General features: G+C 39.0%; 1 protein-coding gene across 14 annotated transcripts in view; it reads left to right on the top strand.

Annotated features, from left to right (window-relative positions):
* Nucleotides 1–20,230, top strand: part of msi2b (musashi RNA-binding protein 2b) — a 234,831-nt gene extending 214,601 nt beyond the window's left edge. For 3 of the 14 annotated variants that reach the window (XM_075486258.1, XM_075486253.1, XM_075486251.1), the window contains 5 exons: nucleotides 4,370–4,549; nucleotides 8,957–9,111; nucleotides 9,778–9,820; nucleotides 13,466–13,536; nucleotides 14,617–20,230. In XM_075486258.1, the coding sequence (XP_075342373.1) occupies nucleotides 4,370–4,549; nucleotides 8,957–9,111; nucleotides 9,778–9,820; nucleotides 13,466–13,536; nucleotides 14,617–14,661 (494 nt within the window). In that variant the 3' untranslated portion in view covers nucleotides 14,662–20,230. The remainder of the gene's footprint in view (nucleotides 1–4,369; nucleotides 4,550–8,956; nucleotides 9,112–9,777; nucleotides 9,821–13,465; nucleotides 13,537–14,616) is intronic. The other 11 variants (XM_075486264.1, XM_075486262.1, XM_075486261.1 and 8 more) reach the window with 7 other exon arrangements.
* Nucleotides 20,231–22,522: the final 2,292 nt, after the last annotated feature.

Genomic DNA, 22,522 nt, shown 5'->3' with positions numbered 1-22,522 from the left:
AATGACCATTTGATGTAGCCGGTATCATTCTCAGATTTCCACCACAGTGAGTCGTTGATTTCTGCAGACCACTTAGGCCTGACCAGGCGTGTTTGAAAAAATGTGCTCAGCCAAAAGGCCAGGGCTGTCAGCTCCGAGCCTGCTCACAATATGATAATCTGTTCAGACTGTCGATAACTGAGTGCCCTTTCTCAGTCCCAACCAGACCAGATCCCTCACAGGTTAAAATCTGCATTAAAATCATTTAGTGTGGTCTGTGTGGGCTTCCCTGCAGGAAATGAATGGGAGCTGATTCACTACACTGTTTCACATTGTTTTACCCATTGAGCAGTGTTCCAATTTCCTTTTACCCCCCTTTAACTTTTCATAATAATCTCCCAATGATGGCTCAAGGTAAATATAAACCAGTAGCCCTGGTTTAGTTTGTTCTTTCCTGGAAATAACTGCAAAAAAAAAGAAAAACAGGCATAAAATGAAAAGTAAAGAGAACAGAAGCTCGAGTATGGGTGAGTAAATGCAAGAAGAAATCATCTGTTAAAATTCATTAGCCAAGCCTCTCTGAACACAAAATGACAAGACATTAAATATGTATTATTTATGAAATGTCTTTGCTCTCTGAAAAGGGTGTCTAGTGCTGTTAATTACTCAGCCATTCATTCAGAAAAGATTATTTCAAATGGAAAGTGAAAGCAAGGCTAGACAGCAAAAGAGCTGTTAGTTTCTTTCACGCTATTTTTAAATGACGTTGGTGAAAATGGAAAAGCTAATTATGGTAGCTCTAAAATTCAAAGCTAATTTGAGAAGCAGCATGTCAGGCTTATTGACATCTTCTGTAGAGTGATGGGGTTTGATGGCCACCGAGGAATCTCGCTGCTGCCGCAAGGGAAAGGTAGGAGTGACTGCATGAACGATCCCTGTTTGCAGAAGTGAAAATAACTTCTGCTGATAGATTTTTGTACTCCCCTGCTCCCAGTATTTGTTGACTGTATAAATAACAGGTATATTCATGTATATTCAAAGTGTCTTACAGAGGAGAAAGTCAATATTTTGTAGATAATCAGAATTCAGATTCAAGGCCTGCTTTTAAAGTATTACACAGCTGAGACTTTCCTGTTGGATATAAGAAAGTTCCAGAGAAGTGTTTCCAACTTTCACGGAAGGGGAAAACGTGTCTTCAGCTTCTGATTAAATTGAAAATATTGGCAAACTGTTTTTATATCCCGTAATTCTGAGGGTCTCCATTTTATTGCGAGTGCAATGAGTTTTGTTTTCAGAGTAGAAAACCAAAGAGAAGTATTACTTTCAAGGTTTATGATTCCTCCTCAAAGGCAGTCACCTGGTAAAGTGGGAACGAGAACAGGGCATTTATCCACTTACAGAGAGCCACCCCGATGATGTCAGTAACAGATGACTGCAAGTCACTCCCCTCTCCATCGCCTCACAGCCGGCTTTGGTCACTGAGGGCAGGAGGGAAAGAGGGTGGGGGCAGGGGAGATAATTATCAGTATAAATGAAGCCCTGTGAACGATTCGCACTGCTGGGTCCCCTGATCTAGTCTCCAAGGCAACCTCAACACGCTCATTTGTTTTGTAGATGAGTAATTACATCCAATTAGTGGCCAGTGGAAAAAAAGAGTCCAAGAAAGGCCTATTGTTCCGGATAGATTGTGTGAATATTAATAGTGGGACGGTCTGAGGCACAGCGATATGATCGGTGATACTAATGCAGCTGTGGGCACTCTCTGCCCAGCCTCATCCTGCATACCAGATCTGATAGCCACTGATGAAAATATATGGCTTTGAAAATGTGTGTCTGCATGTTTGTGTCTGAGTTGCACTCTCATCCAGCTCTCTATAGCAAACAAAGCCAGCTTTTACCTGAGCACTCCCACACAGACCATGCAACAGCATGCATACTGTCAGTTTCTTTTATTACTGGATCTAATGTCATGTAAAATCAGGGGATACTTCCTGACGTGACATCTGCTCGAAAAGTATTCATCACACGGTGTACGCCGCACATGTCTCCAGGTTACGCTGATGCTCAACTATACCTGCCCAAACTGTTGAAGTTGTTTGATTTTAATGATAAAATGTGTAGGCAGTTTAAAGGATACAGGACATGGCAGACACAGTATGGTTTTCGTTGATTTTTAGCCCAAATTGCTTGTAGTTTTGTGATCAGGTCCATTTTCATTAGCAGTCCTAATCAAAAGTTTAGGTCACTTGTGATTTGTTTGAGCATTTCCACAAACCGCTTCATTATATTACTGCTGTCAAAAGATACCTTCCAAACTGTCATGAGCTCCCTCTGTTATTGATAGCTTATATCACAGGTTGTGGCTGTAAATACAGTCGTACACTAAAACTTATTATTGGTGCAGAGCAGGGAGAGCCTTATGTCTTTGATCTAGCTTTCTGCGCCATATATTTATTTATTTTTCTTTTCTCTCCAAAGAATTGGACAGAGCTTGATAAATATTGCTGTGGACATGGTTGTCTTGTTTGAATAAACTTTTTGGGACTTTTTCAAAGGGCAAAAGCTGCCTTGTTTGCATTCAGTTTGAGCTCCATTTGGCCAATTGATCCGTGCACTTTTAGCATAAATGTTTCCATTCCTGGCTGAGGAGATAAATTCAAAACAAAGAAGCATGCAGTGCCTGTCCAGGTCAGTGTCTCAGGCTCTTAATAATTACACCATTATCTCAAATGAAAATATCTTCCTTGTCTTGTTTGCTGCTAACAGTATTATTAATAGGGTAATAATAGACACCAATCCTACAAATCAGACATGTCTTCTTATGAATATTTATATCATCTTAACCCTGTTTAATGCTATAACTTCATCAAGATGATGTCGATAGCAACTTAGCTCATTTTCAGTTGCTTTTTATGTCAGTTGTTTATAATATATTAGTATATTTTAGCAAATGTGTTCAACTGTAGTACATTAGTAAGACGGAGTGAAAGTAATGCCTTTTTGCTTCCACAAGCTACACTGCTCTAAACTGGTGATATATTTGGAAAGGCTTCCTTATGACTTCCCAGTAACATGGTTTGTGCTATTGTCAAATGTTTCTTCTCCGTTATAATTATTCCATTGATCCAGTTTTGCTCATTAGCAAGGCCAATCAATTTTCAGTGACATTTGTCTAAGTGAAGTAAATGGAATGATTGCTTCTTGAGCTTTGTTCAATGTGTCAGGCATTATGTGACGTTCGTGGGAAGCCTGCCCTATTTGGAGCCTATAATTTGATGAGTGGGCAGACAGCCCACAAGTGGTGAGATCAGAGTGCTAAAAAGCATTGGCGGAGAGAAACATGGCTGGTGCTTACATTCCATTTGGCAGAAGTGGACTGTCTCACTCTGAATGGGTAGAGGTGAAGTGGTTTTGAATGGCTATTCGCTCCAGGACCCAAATTTTAAAAACACACACACACACACAGCAGGGGAAACCCAGCATGGAAAAGCCGGTGTCACCCATCTCCGTCCCTCCTGAGTAGATTAACTCTGTTATCAAAGAGGTGTGAGAAGGAGCAGTTTCTTTTAATTGCACTCTTTATATGAGCAGCTTGTCTCAGATTAAGAGAACAAGCAATAAATGTCAGCACGACTTATTGCTGAATGACATTTTCTAAACTGTTGATAATTCACCATCTGTGTCAAAGAAAAGATCATTCAAAGAGAAAGGCTCAGAGTGCTTAGAACGCTTCATAATGCTTATCATCAATAAACATGAAGGTCCCTGTATCACATTCACATAAAAACCTTATCATTTTGTATTGGTCTAAAAGGAGGATGTAGATTGATCATTGATTAGTGTGCTGTGTTTTGCTTCCTTCAGGTTCATCGACCAAGAATTGTCGGTTTGAAATGAGAAATGTATTGAACTGTTGTTTTTTTTTTTTTAATGACTCTTCAGTTTTATCTGACTACTTAGTGAGTGGATCAGGGAAAGGCCAATTATACAAAAGCCAAAGTATCCAACCTGTAGCCTTACTGTATTTGTTTTGCTTATTGTTGAATAAAGCCAAAGTATGACAGAAATGATAGGTTTTGATAGCATTCTTTCAGGGAAAGATCAAATGTATCCTTTCTTGTGGAACTTGTGTTCACAACATAGCTGAAAGTCTAACACATGGCAAATATGCCAAAGGGGGGGGTGGGAGGAGGGGGTTCTGGCAGGAGCTCCTGGGGAGGGAGGGCCAATTAAAGCAGACTAAATACAAGGATGTAACCTAAAGATGGTGTAACACACCAGCAAGCTATGCTCAGCAATCTGGACACTGACTTTGACAATGAAAAAGTTGATTTCCACAATGATGGAGTCCCCTCCCCTCCCCCTCCCCACCCTATACTGTATCTCCCAGGCCTCCCCGATTATGGGTTTTACTCTGCACCCAGTGACCAGAGGGGGGGGCCCTGCTCCTTTGCTGACTATGGCTCCCTGGGGCCCCAAGCGGCTCAGATGCTGCACAGTGAGCATGCCACCTCCGCCTGCAACTCCCCCCTTCAGCACCTACACAGCCCGGATCAATTTAAGAACCCAGGTTTGTATATGAGCATCTACCTCATCCACGTTTTGGACTTTTCAGTTTGATTCATGACATTATTCCATACAGATGATCGAATATTTTCTTCTTTTTTTTTTAACACATTTTCTCCCGCTTTTGTTAAGAGAAGAAGAAAAAAATCCCCTTTGATAGATGTAGATAAAACTTCTTGACGACAATTTAGCATTGCATGTTCTTCCTCCTTTTTTTTCAAATTTTAATGTAGATTTCTTTTTTGTTTCTTTGTGAAGTTATTTTGCAACCCCTGCTTGCACATAAGGGGCCTCCACACAGAATGTAATCCTTCATTTGCATGCAAACAAAATAACTATTGATGATGTCGGAGAGTACGCTGGCAATGTTCAGGTTTTTATCAATTTTCAACAGCGACGGAGAGAGTAAGTGTGGGTGTGAGTGCCATTTTTCAGCCAAGCCCTTTAAGTATTCTTAGTGTAAGAATGATTGCTTGCGTTATTATCGTGTGTAAAAGGTATAACGCTGTAAAAACACTTGATAGACAACATTTTTGCATATTACAGCCATTACTGTACAACACAGGCATGTTTTTTTGCTCTCTATAACTTTCCTTATTTCACGTAATCCCAGTTTTGAAAAGCAAAGGATGACATACAGATTTAAAACACTGCAATATTATTTTGTCAATGATGAAAGGAATGCATTAAAATGTTTAGAAATGTATATTGTCTTTGAGATTTAGAGCTTGTTTAATTGTAAAATAACAGCATTTATGTCAGTTTCGATTAAATGCTCGTTGTCATGTTTGCACAGACATGATTAAAACCTGGACCTTATTTCTGGCATAAAATACGTTCATCTACTCACCGATAACAGTTTGGTGAAAGTCGGCCTCCTTCAGAAGATATTTAGATTACTTGAGATCCACGTATATCCAAATAACGGTAGAGAACAGGGCAGAGAATACAGCCTCTAAATAAGGCATGATCTGTCTTTATTTCACCAATACTTTAAGACCAATGAATGAATGAACGTGTACTATTGCACTGATAGCTCAAAGCTGCTGTGTTGTTGTGATTAGGGGCTATCGGGGGGGCTTATGGGGGCTTTCTATACACGCATCTAGTGGGATGACATCATAGCCGCGTGCTCATTCACTCCGGTAAGGACGTCCATTGTACTCAAAGTCGTCGTCCACGTGGTCAAAATCTGATAAATATTCTGCCGTGTTGCACAACACTAGCAGTAACAAACGCTGTGTGAAGTCAGCCGACCGTCACAGAGCACGGAGTGAATGAGCTGTGCTGCAGTGGCACGCGTTGATGATGTCATCCCAGTAAACCTGTGTGTAGAAAGCCCCCGATAACAACAACATGGCAGCTATGAGCTAACAGTGCAATAGTACGCGTTCATTCATTCATTGGTCTTAAAGTATTGGTGAAATAAAGACAGATCATGCCTTATTTAGAGGCTGTATTGTCTATGCCCTGTTCTCTCCCGTTATATGGTTATACGCAGATCTCGAATAATCAAAATATCTTCCGTTAACGCTGACTTTCACCAAACTGTTATCAGTGAGTAGATGAACGTATTTTATGCCAGAAATAAGGTCCAGGTTTTAAAAAAAAAAAAAACTTCTCCTTTAATGTAAATGGCTAACTTGACCTAAACAGAGCAGCCTCCCAGCACTGTGTCTCCACTTCACAATGACAGTTGTGAAAAGTTCCATCACCTTTTTGGGTCAGTAAAGTAAGCGCATAAGTATTGGCCAGCTCTCCTCCTACAGGATGAAATGTTGGCCGACTGCCTCAGGCAGTCGTTGCTATTTTCCCAGTTTCAGCTTTACCAAAGCCACTGTAAAAAAGTTACACCGACAGGCTTTATACAAAGATGGCAACACGGATGTTTAAGAGTTTCTTGTCGGCAGTCTGCTTTAGTACAAGTGAGGCAGCAACAGAGTTTACAACGGTCTTTTCTTCTTTTAGATCTATTAAGTCATGTGGTGTTGTATTCAGTCGATGTACAACAGTATGACAGTAGGGAAACAATTTCCTCACATCGATGCAAATACACAATAATAACATTGTCTGTGTTGGTTGTGAGGCCTGGTGCTAACGTTACTACATAGTGCATTATGGCTGCTGTTAGACTAGAGAGGGTTTTGTCTGGAAGTGGCCTCGGTTACTGTAGTCACTGTTGGACTCGGATGATGCATGCTTTTCTCCTGTAATGCTCTTGGGGTGTTGCCTGGTAGAGAAAGAACAGGCTTGTCTCGCCTGAGAGGACACATTCAAATCCTGAGTGAGTCAACATAGCTTGATTGCATTGTAACATGATTCACGTGCGTGTTGTTTGTGCAGTAGACTTTAGATTTGCAGCCAGCTTTGACTCTAATTATATCAAATTCAGAGACAATGATAATGTTTACTTGGCTGTTTCAAGTATGTATAATTGATTATTGTGCCTCTTAGTTTTTTCTTTTCTTTTTATTACTACATTTAAAATTCCTTTTGAAACTACTTGAAAACGACTCTTCGCTTCTGCATGTGGATATGGCTCAGCCTGCAGTGCATTGTCAACTCCTCAAGTCTGAACAGGCTTAAAGTCCCCTCAGCATCAACTTTGCCTTAATTATAATGTCACGAAAATGTTTTATTGTCGTAAAATGACTTAATCCAAATTAATCCAAAGTGCTGGTTGAGACATTGACAGTTTTTAGTTGTTTTCCAGGTTATTCCAAGATCTAAAATAAGAACACAAAGGGACTATTTGTCATTGTTTGGCCTGACACTGGCTTGTGCAGTAGGCGACAAAATAGTATGATTGAATTGAGTGAAACAAACATGACTTGAATGACAAGTGACCTACATATACTCAGCGTTTGAAGAACAGTGAGACCTTTTTCAAACATAAGTCAGTTTTAGCGTCAAATGATTGTTTGATTTTTCAGTGAAAATGTGTCTGTACCAAAACAACCGTAAGATTAAAAAAGAAAAGAAGGCTAACATAAATGTGGTGGTGTGAGGGTCACACTCTAATAAAAATCACCAGCTACATGAAAATGAGGATTGCCATTTCAACTGAAAAAAATCCTTAATTATATAATTAGCCAGCCCACTGGGGACTGTGCAGGCAAGATAAGAGTCCGAGCTGCTCGCTGTTTAAAGTCTTTACAGTCAGACAGCAGTCAACTCCTCTAGATGTGTCTTTATTGAGATGCTTAATTTTCCTAGAGTGCTATAAATAGATATGTTTGGAGGTGCCTTTAAATGGAGCTAACATGTCTAATAAAGCTTTGATGGATGGAACAGTGAAAACTCTGTGACGAACCCCAGTTTACTGTGTTTGTCTACATCAACACACAGGATGCACTTCAATATTACTACATGCTTTTTTTATGTTCTACAAAGACCTCCTCAGAGGCACCACAGGGTTCATGAGCCCATACACACACAACGTTGAGGATCTTCCGTGTGCTTTTTCTTTTTAATGCAGCTGTACAGCTTTTCCTCCCCTGCTCTGTGTGAATAAGGGTAAGACGGAGGGTTACGTGAAGCTGACAGCAAAGGAGATTGCTGTTAAGAGATCTCTGCATTTTTCTTTCTCCTTACTGTTTTTCCTTGTATTGCCGGTGTTACTGGCCTTTAGTAGACATAGGGGTTTTCAAAAGGCATTTTATTAGTCTGAGCTGCTCTTACTCATGGGGCAAAGGTGGTAAGTCATGTACAGTATTTCTCTTTTATCTCCCACTGAGTTTGGACCTGCAGATGAACTCGGGTCAAGCTTTTTTATTCCCCCTCATGCCTTCTTTTCTTGCCTGACAACCTTTTTGCTTTCTTGTGGAAATGACTCCAGCAGACTGAAAGTGCCCACAGTATTAAGACAGTTCTTGCTGGTATACAAGAAGTAGCACATCATATGTGAGATGTTTCAATTCTAAATGCTCAAGATAAATGTTAAATCTTATCAAATTGATAGTGGATAGCCAATGTTTTTTTTTACAAGTACTCCCTCACATTATGCATGGCAACATTACAACCTACTTGTTTATTGGCATGGTGGAAGTATGTTTAGCAAGTGCCTGTTTTAATTTGTGCATGATGATACAAAGTGAATGTTACTCCTGTGCATAAGACACACAGCATGTAGATTCTGTTTGGAATATCATACTGGATTCACCCTTGTTTTTAAATTGCCTCAGGCCTAAATCCTGCACCATTTAGTCAGAGCATTTCGAATTAAAGTGAATATGTAACATCTTTAACCAGTAAGATGAGTCATAAACAAGTTCTTCGAGACAAATGTATGAATCCAGTCATGTGTTCTTTTGAATGAAATGTGTCCACTTGAGTCATTGCGAGTAAGAATGGTACAGATCACTGTTGGCTCGTACTGAGCTGCTCCACTCCTTGCTGTGTTTTTATGCAGGCACCAACCCCTCAAGGCCCGGAGGTTTCCCTGGTGCTAACAGTCCAGGGCCTGTGCCTGACCTGTATGGACCCAGCAGCCAAGATTCAGCTGTGGGCAACTACATCAGTGCTGCTAGCCCTCAGCCTGGCTCTGGGTTCGGCCCCAGCATCACAGTGAGTACTTCAGTTCAGACCCTTTGTCTTGTCTGATGGCACCTTGAGCCTCCTCTGTGTCAGGAAAGTGCACACAGTCTATGATTTGGACATTTTGTAAAACAAAGAGTAAACAGATCAATTATCACACACTGGACTTCCAGTTAAAATAGTCACCACCTGCGACGAGCACGTTGTACAACCATGTTTCCAAAAAAGCTGGGCTGATTGCAAATCATTTATATTCCATTTTAACTGTAAATAGCATAAACACGACATAACAAACAGATTTTTTTAACACACACACATATATGCGTACATATATATGCTCATCAAGTTGAAGAAATGTTAAGACGAAGGGTAACAAAACACTGGAAAAGTGACAAGGTTGAATATGTGACAACTGTTATACATTAAATGCATTTCTGACTCTGAGCTCATTTAAGATGGACTGACATGAATTGGAAAACTGTTTTGTTTTGTGATGGATTAAAATTTTGAATTTTTTCTGGAAGTCACGGATGCTGCATCCTTAAGACCAAAAAAAGAGAGTAACCATCCGGCTTGTTACCAGCGCACAGCTCAGAGTTCTGCATCTACGATGGTCTGAGGGTGCATTTGTGCACATGGAATGTGTCATTTCATGTCAGTGAAGGCATCATTAATGCAGAATTATATATAATCTAGGTTTTGGAACAACATCTGCTGCCATCCAGACAACCTCTACAAGGTGGGCCTTGCTCATTTAAGCGTTCCATCAAATGCTTAGCGAACATATACATGTTAGCAAAAAAACTGTTTTTTCTCAGTTTCAACATTTGACCTGTTGCGTTGTTTTTTTTTCATATTGAATATAAATCTTAAGTGATTCGTATTGCTTTCGTTTTACAGTGTCCCAATATTTTTGTAAACAGGGATGTACATTTGGATGAATACCATCTCAGCTCTGAAAGTTATCCGTGTCTCAGCTGGCCAAAATGTCCTTTTCCTTTAGAAACCCGTCTCTCCTCGAGCCTCAGTCTCCTACATCACTGGGACAATGCTTGCAAACGGGTTGTCCGGGTGCTGTTCCACAGTCAGTTGCTGTTGCTTTCTTTCTTTTTTTCGTGCTGATCAGTTAGCTGCGGTTGCCATGTCAACCCCCTAGGTGTAACACTGTGACGGCAACAGAGAGGTCTTCAGTCTGACAATGTCTTATGGTTTTTGTGGATGAACTCAGATGTTCGTCTAGGACACAGCAGGTGAAAGAATGCAGCCTGTTAATTATCCTGCCCTCCTTTCACCGCAGTCACAAAGAAAAATTGACCTGTGCTGTTGACAAACACAGGGAAGTTGAAGTGGACTTATATGTTATTGTAAACCCAAGTCTTGGAGATATCTTCTTAAAGCCAATTTGGGCATTTTAACCAATAAGATTTGTAGAAAGCTCAACTTAAAGACCAAAGACCAAAAAAAATTATTTTCACTGACCAACTTTGTTGGATTGAGAAGAAATGAGCTAATTGATGCCAGCGATACACTAAAGGAAATGTCAGAGAAGAGTTTATGGAATAAACAAGTAATGCAAATGAGGGTTAGCTGAAACCTGTATTAGGAAGGAAGTAAACCATTTATCCAATCTGCGCTGAAATGTTGGACACAAGCTCATCTCAGATGGACAGAAAAACAGCGGTTCTGTGGTCAGATGAGACCACGTTTCAGCTGCTTTTGAGAAAAACAAACATCAGGATCTATGTGCTGAGAAAGTTGAGAAAGACCATCCAGGTTCATGGTTATTTCAGCAGGAAAATGCCAGATCTCATTGTGCAGGACTTACAACAGCATGGCTTCATAGACCCAATGTCTGCGGCTTGTCTGCCTGCAGTCCAGATCTGTCTCCTATTAAAAAAAAAGCATCATGGAGCATCATGAGGAGGAGAAAAAGACAACAACAGACTGTTGAGAGGCTGAAAAAGATTAGTTCCCACAGTTCCCAAACTGTTAAAAAATCAATTTTAACAGGATGGTAAACTCTATCCCAGGCCGTGATAGATCGACTGTGTTACTGGCATCAATTTTTTATTCTTTTATGTAATGTTTTCTAAATACTGTGAAGGAGACAAACAAACACAGCTTCATTTTTAGCTGTGACAGTTCACAAAGCCCTTACCGAGTGTTATTTTGTGTCCTCAAAGTCAGCAAACACTGACAGACATTTTAATATTCCTGTCTAAAATGTTTTAATTAACCATATTTAGCTTTAAGCCCAGAGATTATATGTTTATGTTTAGGACCTTGTTGCCTCAGTGTCATATGGCTTCACAAAATAAGCTGTGCGTTTACTTTGCATGTTCGTTACCTTCAACCACACAGAAACAGTTCATCAGATATTCTGCTCACGGAATTCTGTTGCACCCAGCAAAGTGTAGGGCTCGGTTCTGAGTGTCAGGTTGGAGCCTGTTAGTGCTGCTATACATGACTGAACTGAGCGCTACAGTAGAAACAATAAAAATAACACCTGCTTCCTGAAAGAAGATAATTAATGCACGGCTTAAGTGAGATGAAATAACGGCAAGCCCATTAGTGCCTCAAGCAAGCAATACAAGACTACGGGGTGAAGATGCTCTTTACTAACGTTATAGTCCACATCATTAACTTGAATTTCTTGCCAGAGTAACCAGATTTTATTATTATTTTTTATTTAATGCATTGACTTTGTGTGAAATTAGTATGTAGTTCTTTATGTTTTTGAAGCATAGGGATGTTAATTAGGACTTTGTCTGCTTTTTTTTTTAGCACGTTGTTACATATGTTGTGCTTTGGAATCACAAATTCCTCTTTGAAATCACTGGAAGCACACGAACAAACAGCTCGTGAGAAATAAAACTGGCTGTATAATTGACTTATGATAGCCTCACAAAACCAGATGAAAAACACAAATTGTTGTCATTTTGTGTTTCCAAAGCAAAGCCTCTCTCACGAATTGTTTTAGGTCCACTGGCTATCTGCCATAATCTGTTGGTCTCAGTGTAGTAAGCAAAATATTTGCTATGAAAGACCAGGCTGGCTCATTTTCAAGGCAGATTTACCCACAGATAGTTCACAGATGGAAATGAGGCCGTTTGTATTATTTTCCATTTGCTTCAACAGTTTGTAACCACAGTTTATGGCTGAGTTAGAGAGATGTAAAAAGGAAGCCTTTGAATGAATGGATTTTTTGAGGGCTTTTTATCATATGATATTTGAATAGTCAAATATAGCTTATTGATGCCCGTCAGAAGTATTCTGAATTATACCCATTTAGTTCAGGCCAAGGGTTGTGATTCCATTACAGAGTAGCAGTTTGTGTGTGTAATAATTCTACGTATTAAATCAGCACTTCACAATTACCCGGTTATTCAAAAAGAGAGCAGTAAAGCAGAGGTGATGCAGCAGACCTCTGGCTTCCTGCTCTCAGCCACATGATCTCTCTATTCAGAACATTAGAATAGGAAATGATTCAGAACTAAAATGTGCTTTATAATTCATTTCTTTCCTGGGGATGCTGTTGAGCTGAATGTGTATATAATCATCATATCTCACAACCTCATGGATGACTTCAGATTCACTGATTTGTCCCCTCTGTCTCACGCTTCATTGATTTTATTAATCCCTTTAGCCAGTATGAAAACAGCCACTGTGAAGAAGCAGTAATGAACCTAACCGGTTTTGTCTTCTTCTTCTTTTTTTATGCAAGACAATTAGAGTGCAATTAGTTGATTGAGGTGATATAGAACAAATAATCGCTGCTGAAAGTGCTTCTCTTTTCACCGTTGTGTTTGAATCCAAGGGTTGCTACATTCCTCTCAGCAGGGAAGCTCACAAAGTCCTGATAACTGAGCTGCAATAGGAAAAGCCTTGACTGCTTTCAAACACTCTGATCTTACAGAGGACTGTTAAAGATGCCACTCTCTGCATGCTCTCAGATTAAATCAGTTGTGTATGTTAGCATGAATGGGGATTGTGTTATTAATTATCTTGCTCACATGTTTTTATTTAGACAACGTCCTCATAACTTGGGCATTACATGATGGAAGAAAAAAGGATTTGAAGTTACTGTCTCTTGAATGAATTAACACAGTATGACTCATGTACTTCGTAGAGAATATCTAAATCTTTTTAACACATTTTGCCATTAAGGGTTTTTCCTCCTTTGTAATTCTGTTTGTCCCTTATGGGGAATATGAAGAAGAAACTGTTTATAACTGATATAGTAATAGTCTCTTGCTCTGCGACTATACATGATCCAACTGAATCAAAACGTTCACATTCATGCTAGCTGGAAAAAGTTGATATGATACTCACTTTTCTCTCTTTGAAATGCATACTGACAAAAGCACTAACTGTACACTTTTAGGGCCCGTTGATTGCGACAGCTTTTACAAATGGATACCATTGAACAGGTGGCCGGTTGCCATCTCATCAGAGGTATTGCATTTTATTTACTGTGCATTTCTCTAAGTCTATCTCTAATTTGTGTTCATCACATTCTCGTTGTTTATTCACCCCCCTCTCGAAATGCCGGAGCTGGTAGTAGAGTTGTGTGCAACGGAGGGTTTCTCTTTTCTGCCTCTGTTGGTGAGGTGGTCTGTTTGATGTCCCACGAAAAAAAAAGAGAGACAGAAGCAGAAAAGTCTGTCTTTCGTTGCCAGAAATCATGGTCAATTTGTGTGACTAACTGAGGGAAGAGTTTGCACTGAAGTAACACACACATATACTACCAGCTCTTTATTTTATTTGTTTTTCTTGGTTACCGTTTGCAATGTCTCCATCCTGAAGTATTCTCATGTGTTAGCAGGGCAAATCAAATGTCTCTTACTTGTCAACCATACTATGCTGTACGTCCTTTACCAGTCTACAGTGTATTTTCCAACTATGAGCTTCAGATGTCCAAGGTGCAGAACTGGCATCGCACCGCTGTGACTGAAAATAAATCTAAAATCCAAAACCTTTCACTAAGACATGGTCCTAACAAGAGGAGCTGAATATTTCATTTTTCTGTTCCTGCCTTGCACTTTTATTGCTGCCACTGTCCCTCATGTGTACAACAGAATTGTTACTTACATAAAACCCAGAGAAGTAGAGCTTTTTGTCTGCTTTTAGCCATCTTTGCAGGCAGAATATGTGTGCAGCTCCGGCACATGTTCCCAAATTGTTTTATATTGGTGCTTTTTAGCTGAGCTATTAACATGACTGCTAAATAAACAAGTGGTACCAAGTAGGTTTGTTACATGTAGACTTGTTACTGAATGTTTTCCACTGTAATTATGTGTAGTTATGATGCACCAGCAGCAAGTTTAGACCTGCTGCATGCTGCATTTTCTGATTGCTTTCACATTTGTTTCATGCTATTGCGCTACAGCAAGCATTCCAGATATATTTCAAATCCCTCATTTTTGTCAGTGAATGTCACAGCATACAGTGCTTATTCTCAGGATTCGTACTAATGTAATCTGTGGTTTTCTAACGCTGCTGTTTTTTCTTCCTTTTCTTTCCTTTATCACCCAGCAGAGTATATCTGGTGGCCCAGGACAGACAGGACGAAGTTTCTAATTGGCTTTGTGTGCAGGTGATGCTAATCCAACTTCGAGCACTACAGTGTCACCCAGGCAAAATGAACGAAAGTCGGAACCATATGAAGAAGAAAAGAAAACGTTAGTCATCTCAGAAAAATAACAACTGCTGTACTATAATCCAAACCTCCTATAACTTTACAACCTGGTTTGGTATGATGTTTCACGTCAAGTTCAGTCACCGATTTCCTTCCTCTGTTAGCGTTTGTTTTGATTAGTTCTTAGAGTGTCATTTTAATTTAACCTTTTATTTTGTCTCATTTGACTTTATCTTCAAGTTAGTTAGTGTTGTGTAAGTGGATTTTTTTTTTTGTTTGAAGTACCGGGGGGGTCACAGCCAAGAATATCTGCAAGTCATGTCTTCATCTTCGTATTGGTTAGTGTAAGAGGTGAAAAGGCTGGGAAGTTTCCATTAATCCTCCTGCAAAAGAAGAAAAAAAAAAAAAAAAAAACAAGCTCAGTGTGGAAAGACTTGGAGGAAAAAAATTTAAAAGAAGGTATCTAAGTAATAAATTTTAGTAGCGGTTTTATTTCTAGTGATGTCTCATTGTAAACCATAATTACCTATTTTTGGGCAATACAAAGAGGACTCCAATATTTTTATGGTCCTTTTTTATAAGTGTTGTTTTTGTTGTTTAGAAATATATATATATGCTATAACAAATTTCATATAACTACATTGTGAATTCAAACTTGAGAAAAAGAAATGTAGCTGTACATATTATTCCAGTCACTGCATATAACCAACTCAGTGAGAGAATAGCATATTTTTGTGATGGTGTGTCAAAAAGAACATGTTATAGCGTGTGAATAGAAGAAAAAGTTGTAAACAGTTATTATTCTACCTTTTTTTCCTGCTGGAAGACGGTGTAACAACACCCACGGACAAACGAAACACACTCACTCTGTAAATACTGAAGCTGAATAATTTTACAAGTGTCATACCAGCAAATTTACAACCGGTGAGTCAAGTCAACACAGTTTTGAGACGTAATGATGATTAAAAAAGAGAGCCTGACTGGTTTCTTTTGTCTAACTGTTAAGATATCAGTATCATTTCAAAGAGGAAGAGGAAAAAAAGATGATATAATCCAAAGCACACTGTACGTAGAGGTGAAGATTAGAACTTGAACCAGGCATTTTCCAGTGCTCTGTGCATCCTGACACTTTTATACTCTTGAAAGGAAACTTGTTAGCTGTGTGTTAATGTTTGTTTCATCCTGCTTGTTCCTGATTCACGTCACGGAACACGATACCTGGGCTCTGTGCTAGAGCCTTTATACACTGCTTGGTCTCTGAATCAGTTCTTTTTGAATGAATTAGGAAAGAAAAAACATTTTGATACCATACCTCAGCCTTCGTGAGTTCTATTGTGGAATCATTGGCAGATTTAAGTTATTCTAGTGGCAAAATCAATGAAAACACTGAAAAGTAATTAAACAAGTAATCATTGCACTGTGAGTTGTAAAGTACAGGCCATTCTCCTGTTTGCACATGTGTGTGTTGGCTTTTTTAAAACGGCCCTGTGCTTTGGGACAGCATGAAGGATTTTGGGATTAATGTATTCTCGACTAGACAAACACTTCAATGTTTTGAGGTGAGTTACCAGCTTGGGAAATAGTAACTGATATGTTGCAGTGTACACTTGGATTTCTTTATATATATATAAATATATATATATATATATATATGACCCATGTCTCATCTGAGGATATTTATGCAGGGTCAAAAGATGACACTGAATTATTCACTATCTGTCACTGCACCGGGTTTTACACAGTATGTGTGGTTAAGGATTTTCCTCCAGACAGTGATTTGATAATAATAATAATAATAATAATAATGATGATGATGATGATAATAATAATATGCTGTGCAGTCTGAGTGCAGTCTGGTTTTAAATTCAGTGAAGCAGTTGTATTTGTTGTTTTTCATTTTACGCACTTGTTGTCTCATTTCTTTTATTTCCAAACAACCAGGTAAAGAAATATGCTGGATTCTTCTAAAGTAAATGATACGGAGGTGTGATCGAGTAACAGTTTAAAGAAAGAAAAAAAAACCTTGTAATGTTCAAATGTAAAAGAAAATAAGAAATACAAAACTATTAAAAAAAAAGAAAGATGCTTCTTTGCTGATTTCAAGTTTAATCAGAGTTTTATTGATACTTTGTGGTTTATATATTAATAATTGTAATATACTATTAAAATGTACTGTGCATCCATTACGTTCTCTCTTTCCATCCCCCATCCTCAGAGATCCCGCTATCTTTTGTTGATCATCCATGTATTTCATTAGTGTGTAAAGAATTCACAGTTAACTTGTAAACAGAGTGCTGTCTTTGATACCAGTGTAGTGCTCTTTGTTGTTCTCCCTTGCTCTACCTCTCCTTTCTCTCATATTAATCCCTCTCCCTCTCGCGCTCTTTTTATATCTCCTGTAATTACAAAGTAGATGTTATATAGGACTCATTAATATAATACTCGTAGTGAATAGTGGATTTAGGACCAGTCAAGATAGACCTTTCTCTCAATGATCATGTTGTTCTGATATTTGCAGACGATTATTTTGTTTGAGGTTCATTGTAATTTATTTCCTGTATGTTTGACCTATTTTTTCTTTTCTTCTTGCTTTGGTTTTGCCACTCTAACATGGTTTCAGCTAACCAAAGCTCTCATGGATGAACAATGGAGAAATAGTTGCTGTAAGATGAAATTGTACACAAGGCATTATTTGGATCCCCACCCTTGAATGTTTTTAAAGGGGTGTGCCATACTACCTTAAATGCTAATGCTAGATATGCAAAACATTTGTTTTTGATCATTTTTTTTAAAAAGGAGGGACACGAGATAAAATCATGACACAGATTTTATGGGGAAAAATATCACAATGTTTTACCAGTGATTACCACAATAGTCATGAAATCTGTTCCAGAGCTTTTAAAGAGTCGACTATCTGTTAATGTTTGTACACTTTGGAGAATTCCAGATGCCTTTGGCACGGTTGTTGTCAGATAGTAGCTCTGATCTCTCGATGTGACAAAACATAATAATTCTAATTATCCCAGATTCTGGGAGACAGGTTTTGGTTTGATCTGTTATCGGTGCTGCTCACACTACTGAGGCTACAGTCGACGGAAAAAACATTAAAGAAATATTTGCAGGTGTTAAAGGCTGATTAATAGATGGTTAAATTGATGTCCCCCATCAAACCGGCACCTTGAAGTAGTAATTAATTGCTGGGCTTAAAAAGATATTAAAACCTGAATTTCATTGCTTCAAAAAATGAAACGGAGGGATTCTCAGAATTCAGCCGTTAAGATTTCCACAAGCAAACCAATTATGAAACGGTTTCACTATTTTAATTCAAGTTCAATATTATCCACATTTCATACCATTTATTCAGTTAATTTCACTGTTTGTGGAAATAAAATGCTGTTACATTACTGTTGACATTACAATGCTGTTGCTAAATTAACATTAATCTCCTCGTTCCTCTCGACAGTCGTAATCTGTTGTATTACAAACGGCACGTACCCGGCAGCTTTTTCAGTGGTGATAAAAGGCAAATTATTCTAAAAATGAATTCAGCTAGTGTGTTGTGTTATTTAACAAATAACGTCAACCTCCACATGTTTAAAGTGAGAGGTCAAGTCGAGGAAAATAACGTACGTAAATGCTTAAAAACTGTCTCATTAGTAAAACATCAATAATTATGACAGAAATCCATCGTTCAAGTGCACTGGTGTTTGTAGACTAGTTCACTTTTATTCTGACACGAGTTTCTCCCCCGTGTTTAATTTGGAGCATTACATATTGAACTGGTTTATTTAATGAATAAGAAACTAGAACTCGTGCATTACAAAATGATCCAAAAAGCTCCTTCGGGGGCCTCAGTTTTGTAGCCTTTTCATCAGAAAGACATGTAACGCTGCAACAAATTTAAAATATATTAAAAAAAATTTGACTTTGTAACGCCTGGTGGCTCTTAGATTCTAATTAACCCATTTCCCTTTTTTTTTTTTAAGAAAAAGGCTTAAAAAAGGCTGATTTTCCATCACGCAGTAAACAAAATTGACTCTCCTTCTGTTTTGTGATCCTGTAGCTTGGACTTTAAGGTAGCATGGCTCTGTTGCTGTAATTTCATTTTATCTCAAACTGACAGCAGTTTACAGCTGATGAATGTTACACATCTTAGTAGACTAGCTTATCCATTTGGGGAGAGGGAAGGGGTCTTGGTTTAAGAAAAAAAAAATAATCAAAAAAGAAAAAAAGTCAACCTGGAAGGTGTTGACATTTGTAGTGTACTACCGTATCCATTTAAACTTGAATCTTGAGGCAAGTGCTAGGCAATGGCCAAACAACATATATCCCATCTGTTCTGGGAAAATCCCTCCCTGAAGCCACACACACTTCTGATATTTCTGTCATCTTGGACATACGTGATTTCTGAATATAAACTATCTCTCAAAAGCTGTGAGATCAGACAAGGACTTTTTCAGGCTCTGCTCTATTTCCACTGAACTATAGTGACTTTGAAGGCTCTTTGAATGTTGTTGAGCATTTATATCCAAAAGAGGCTTATTCACAGTGGTGCTAATGGTTTTAAACCAGACAGTGTGCCCTTATCTCTGAGAGATACTGGATACAGTCATGGTGACCACAAACTTAGTCTCCCAGGCCACAAAGTGACTCACTAACATTGCTATTTATAGTTTTGGCTCTCTCGTTACAGGATGAACAATCAGTTTTCTTCACAGATGTTCACAGATGTGGACTGAAATCCTGAAGGTGACAGAAATAACACAAGTTCACCTGTAAGGTCCTGTTTTAGGGGGAATTTCCCCTTCAATCCAAACCATTGCTATCTCACCCATGCTCATTACTAAATATATATACATAGAATTGCAATATATATATATATATATTTATATATACATGGTGTTTATATGAATATATATTTGCAGTTTTCGCCCATTTGACCTATGAATAATATTAGACTGGAGACCTCAGCTGTATACAGAATTTTCCTTACAAAGCAACACACGGTTCATATTGTCCAATCATCATCGTTAGCTTACGTTCACCCACACGAGAGTTCACCCTTGGCGTGTTGTCGAGTTTGGAGCAGACTGCATGGACGGCAGTGTGAGGCTCTGCTGTGCTTCCATGTTTCTGCAGGCTGAGCACAGAGCTCTCTTCACTGCTGTCTGCCCATTCCTAACACTTGCCCCTGTTTTTTTATGTTAACCGACTTTTTATGGCGAGAGACAGACAGACAGACAGACTTGACTGACATCTGAAAGCATCTTTCAGGTTATCATATGGCTTGCTTAAGCCCTATTGTAAAATATACTAAAATAATAATGGTAATAATAATGGATGGGGGTCTCTCACATATCAAATGTGGAAAGTCTAATTTTATATTTGTATTTTCAAATAATAATATTGACAAAAAAAAAATGTCTGTGAAAGGTTTCCATCCTCTACTGTGGTCCAGAAATTGATGTGTCTGTCTGGAAAATAAATAAAATAAACTGAATTGTTATATTACATGTTTTCACTGTCGTGTTGTATTTCTAATTTCCTAACACAATAATCCATTTGTGATATTCCCAAACAATGTGTGAACTGTTGCTGTTCAGGACGGAGCCATTATATGTATTTGTCTCCAGACGACCACGCACTCCGCATGTTGGCGCTCGGGATCGTTCGAGGTCACTCATAAGTCAGCAGGATGATTAGAGTGCGAGTACTAAGACGCGTTTGTGGGGAAACGGCGACCCAACGAGCACTGGTGTGGGATTCTGCTGCCCCTCAGTGGTCTCTTCCAGCAGCAGAGGGGGGAAAAGATCCGCGGCTGAGTGATATTTCGTCAGCTTTATCACAGGAAGGTTGTGTTTGTGAAGAGCTGAGGATGTGCTGGAGCGGATGAGCAAACAGGCTGCTGCGTGACAGGTAGTTCAGAGCTCACAGCAGTGCAGACGCACACGTTAAGATTTACCTTTTATGTGCTTGTCACAGCATCTTTAGTTCTGCTTCTTTCTCAGATGGAGAATTTAACTTTAGATGCCAAAAACATGAATCAGATTCTGAAGAATGTTCTGGGGGGATTCAGGAGAATCAAAACCAAAAACGATTTCTGATATGTGATTATTATTTTTTTCCCCCAAAGATTAAAACTGTGGCACAAACAGCAGGTCTCTGATTGAATTATTTCGTTTTTAACTGAAGGGACTCGTGTATATCTTGTACGAGCGACCGCAGACATGGCCAGGACTGACTGATAAGAGTGTCATAGATTTATATAGTAGATTTACATAGTGCCACCGTGGGTGGGGGGTTCCAGCAGATTTAAAATACCTTTTTGTATATGGTCCCTGTGATAAATTGTGAATGTTTTAACATGGTGTCGCTGAAATTCAGGGATGGGGATTTTTAATGTGGATGCTTGTCAAGTGAAACCAACAGCCTGACAGCTTCATCACTCATTTGGACAAGGTGATCTATTTATTCTGACTGAAATCAATACTTTTCTCGGCTCCGTTTTTCACGGCCTGGGGCTCCACAAGTTTAGATCGCACTGCAGTTATTTTTGCACTTTGTGTAGTGAGTACGACGTTATGATCCTTCGCAGTCTGCCAGTAAAGAAACCTACATTTACTCAATCAAAACTTGATCAAACGGGCACTAAAATTTGGTCAAATCTCAGCCTGTGCACATGAAAAATCATTGTGGGCATACTAACAATAGAATATGTTGACAATGAAAACTCTCCAACATGTCTGATCAGAGTTCGACCAGATTGTGGTCACTGTGATGAGTATTCAGATTTATAAGACAGCTTATGCTCATGCTGACTGTATTTTTAACTTGGAGGTCTAACTGCTTGACCTTTCCAGTCCACCTGCCTTTAATTAAGTGCTAATGAAAAGCACCATTATGATCAGAGTGCTCAACACTCACAGGTCCTCAAACGCAAGGATTCAGGTCTTTGGTGGAACTCTGCAAGACAATCAGCAGTCATTATGGGAGCTAAATGTCAGCTCACAGTTGAGAAAAGGAAGCTGTATTAATCTGTGAAATCAAAATTTGCTTTAAAGTTGAAATGCACTTTGAAATTGTAACGCCTATTCTCTTTTCAGTGCAGTTTCTCTTATAGCTGCCTAATTAAATAACTCAAAGCAGCCCACCTAAGCTCACCCTCTGTTTCAACACCCATTTTCTGATATTTGACTAAAAACTAGAATTCAAAACTGCCATCCTGAACCACATTTCCACAAACTTTCCCAAATATGTGTGTCTACTGCAGCATGTCAGAGGCTCATTTGATGGTCTCACATCGTACCAGCGGCTCTGTGTAAATTTCCCATGGGCTGGGACTAACAGGCTGGATGTGACAGCTCCATGGCAAACACAAACAAGCCTACAGTGTGAAGAAATTCCACAGCGAGGATGCCGCATGGCAACAACAGCAAGGCTCCGGCAGCCGTGGATGTATAATGAAGAAGTGGTAGTTCAAGAGGCAGTCTGCTGCCACCTCCGTGCGCATCAGCCAGAGAAACAGACAGAGCTGAAGGATACCTGCCCGCCATGCATATTCATGTGATGTGATGTGCTCCAGGAGATTTATTAACAGTAATTAAGAGCTAGTCTGAAATGGTGGCATGTTTAATTGCCAATTACAGGTAGGTTAGGTATAGATGAAAATGACAGCTATTTATGTACGACATCAACCTAAATAATCAAGCTGTGTTTATATACCTTGAAAGGTTGGGAAACAGCCAGGATCCTCACACAAACCTGGCATTGTAGGAATTCAAGAGTAATAATGAGCAATGTTCA

This window comes from Odontesthes bonariensis, chromosome 16, assembly GCF_027942865.1.
Source record: "Odontesthes bonariensis isolate fOdoBon6 chromosome 16, fOdoBon6.hap1, whole genome shotgun sequence".
Lineage (NCBI taxonomy): Eukaryota > Metazoa > Chordata > Actinopteri > Atheriniformes > Atherinopsidae > Odontesthes > Odontesthes bonariensis.
This window is presented reverse-complemented; position numbering and strand designations above follow the sequence as displayed.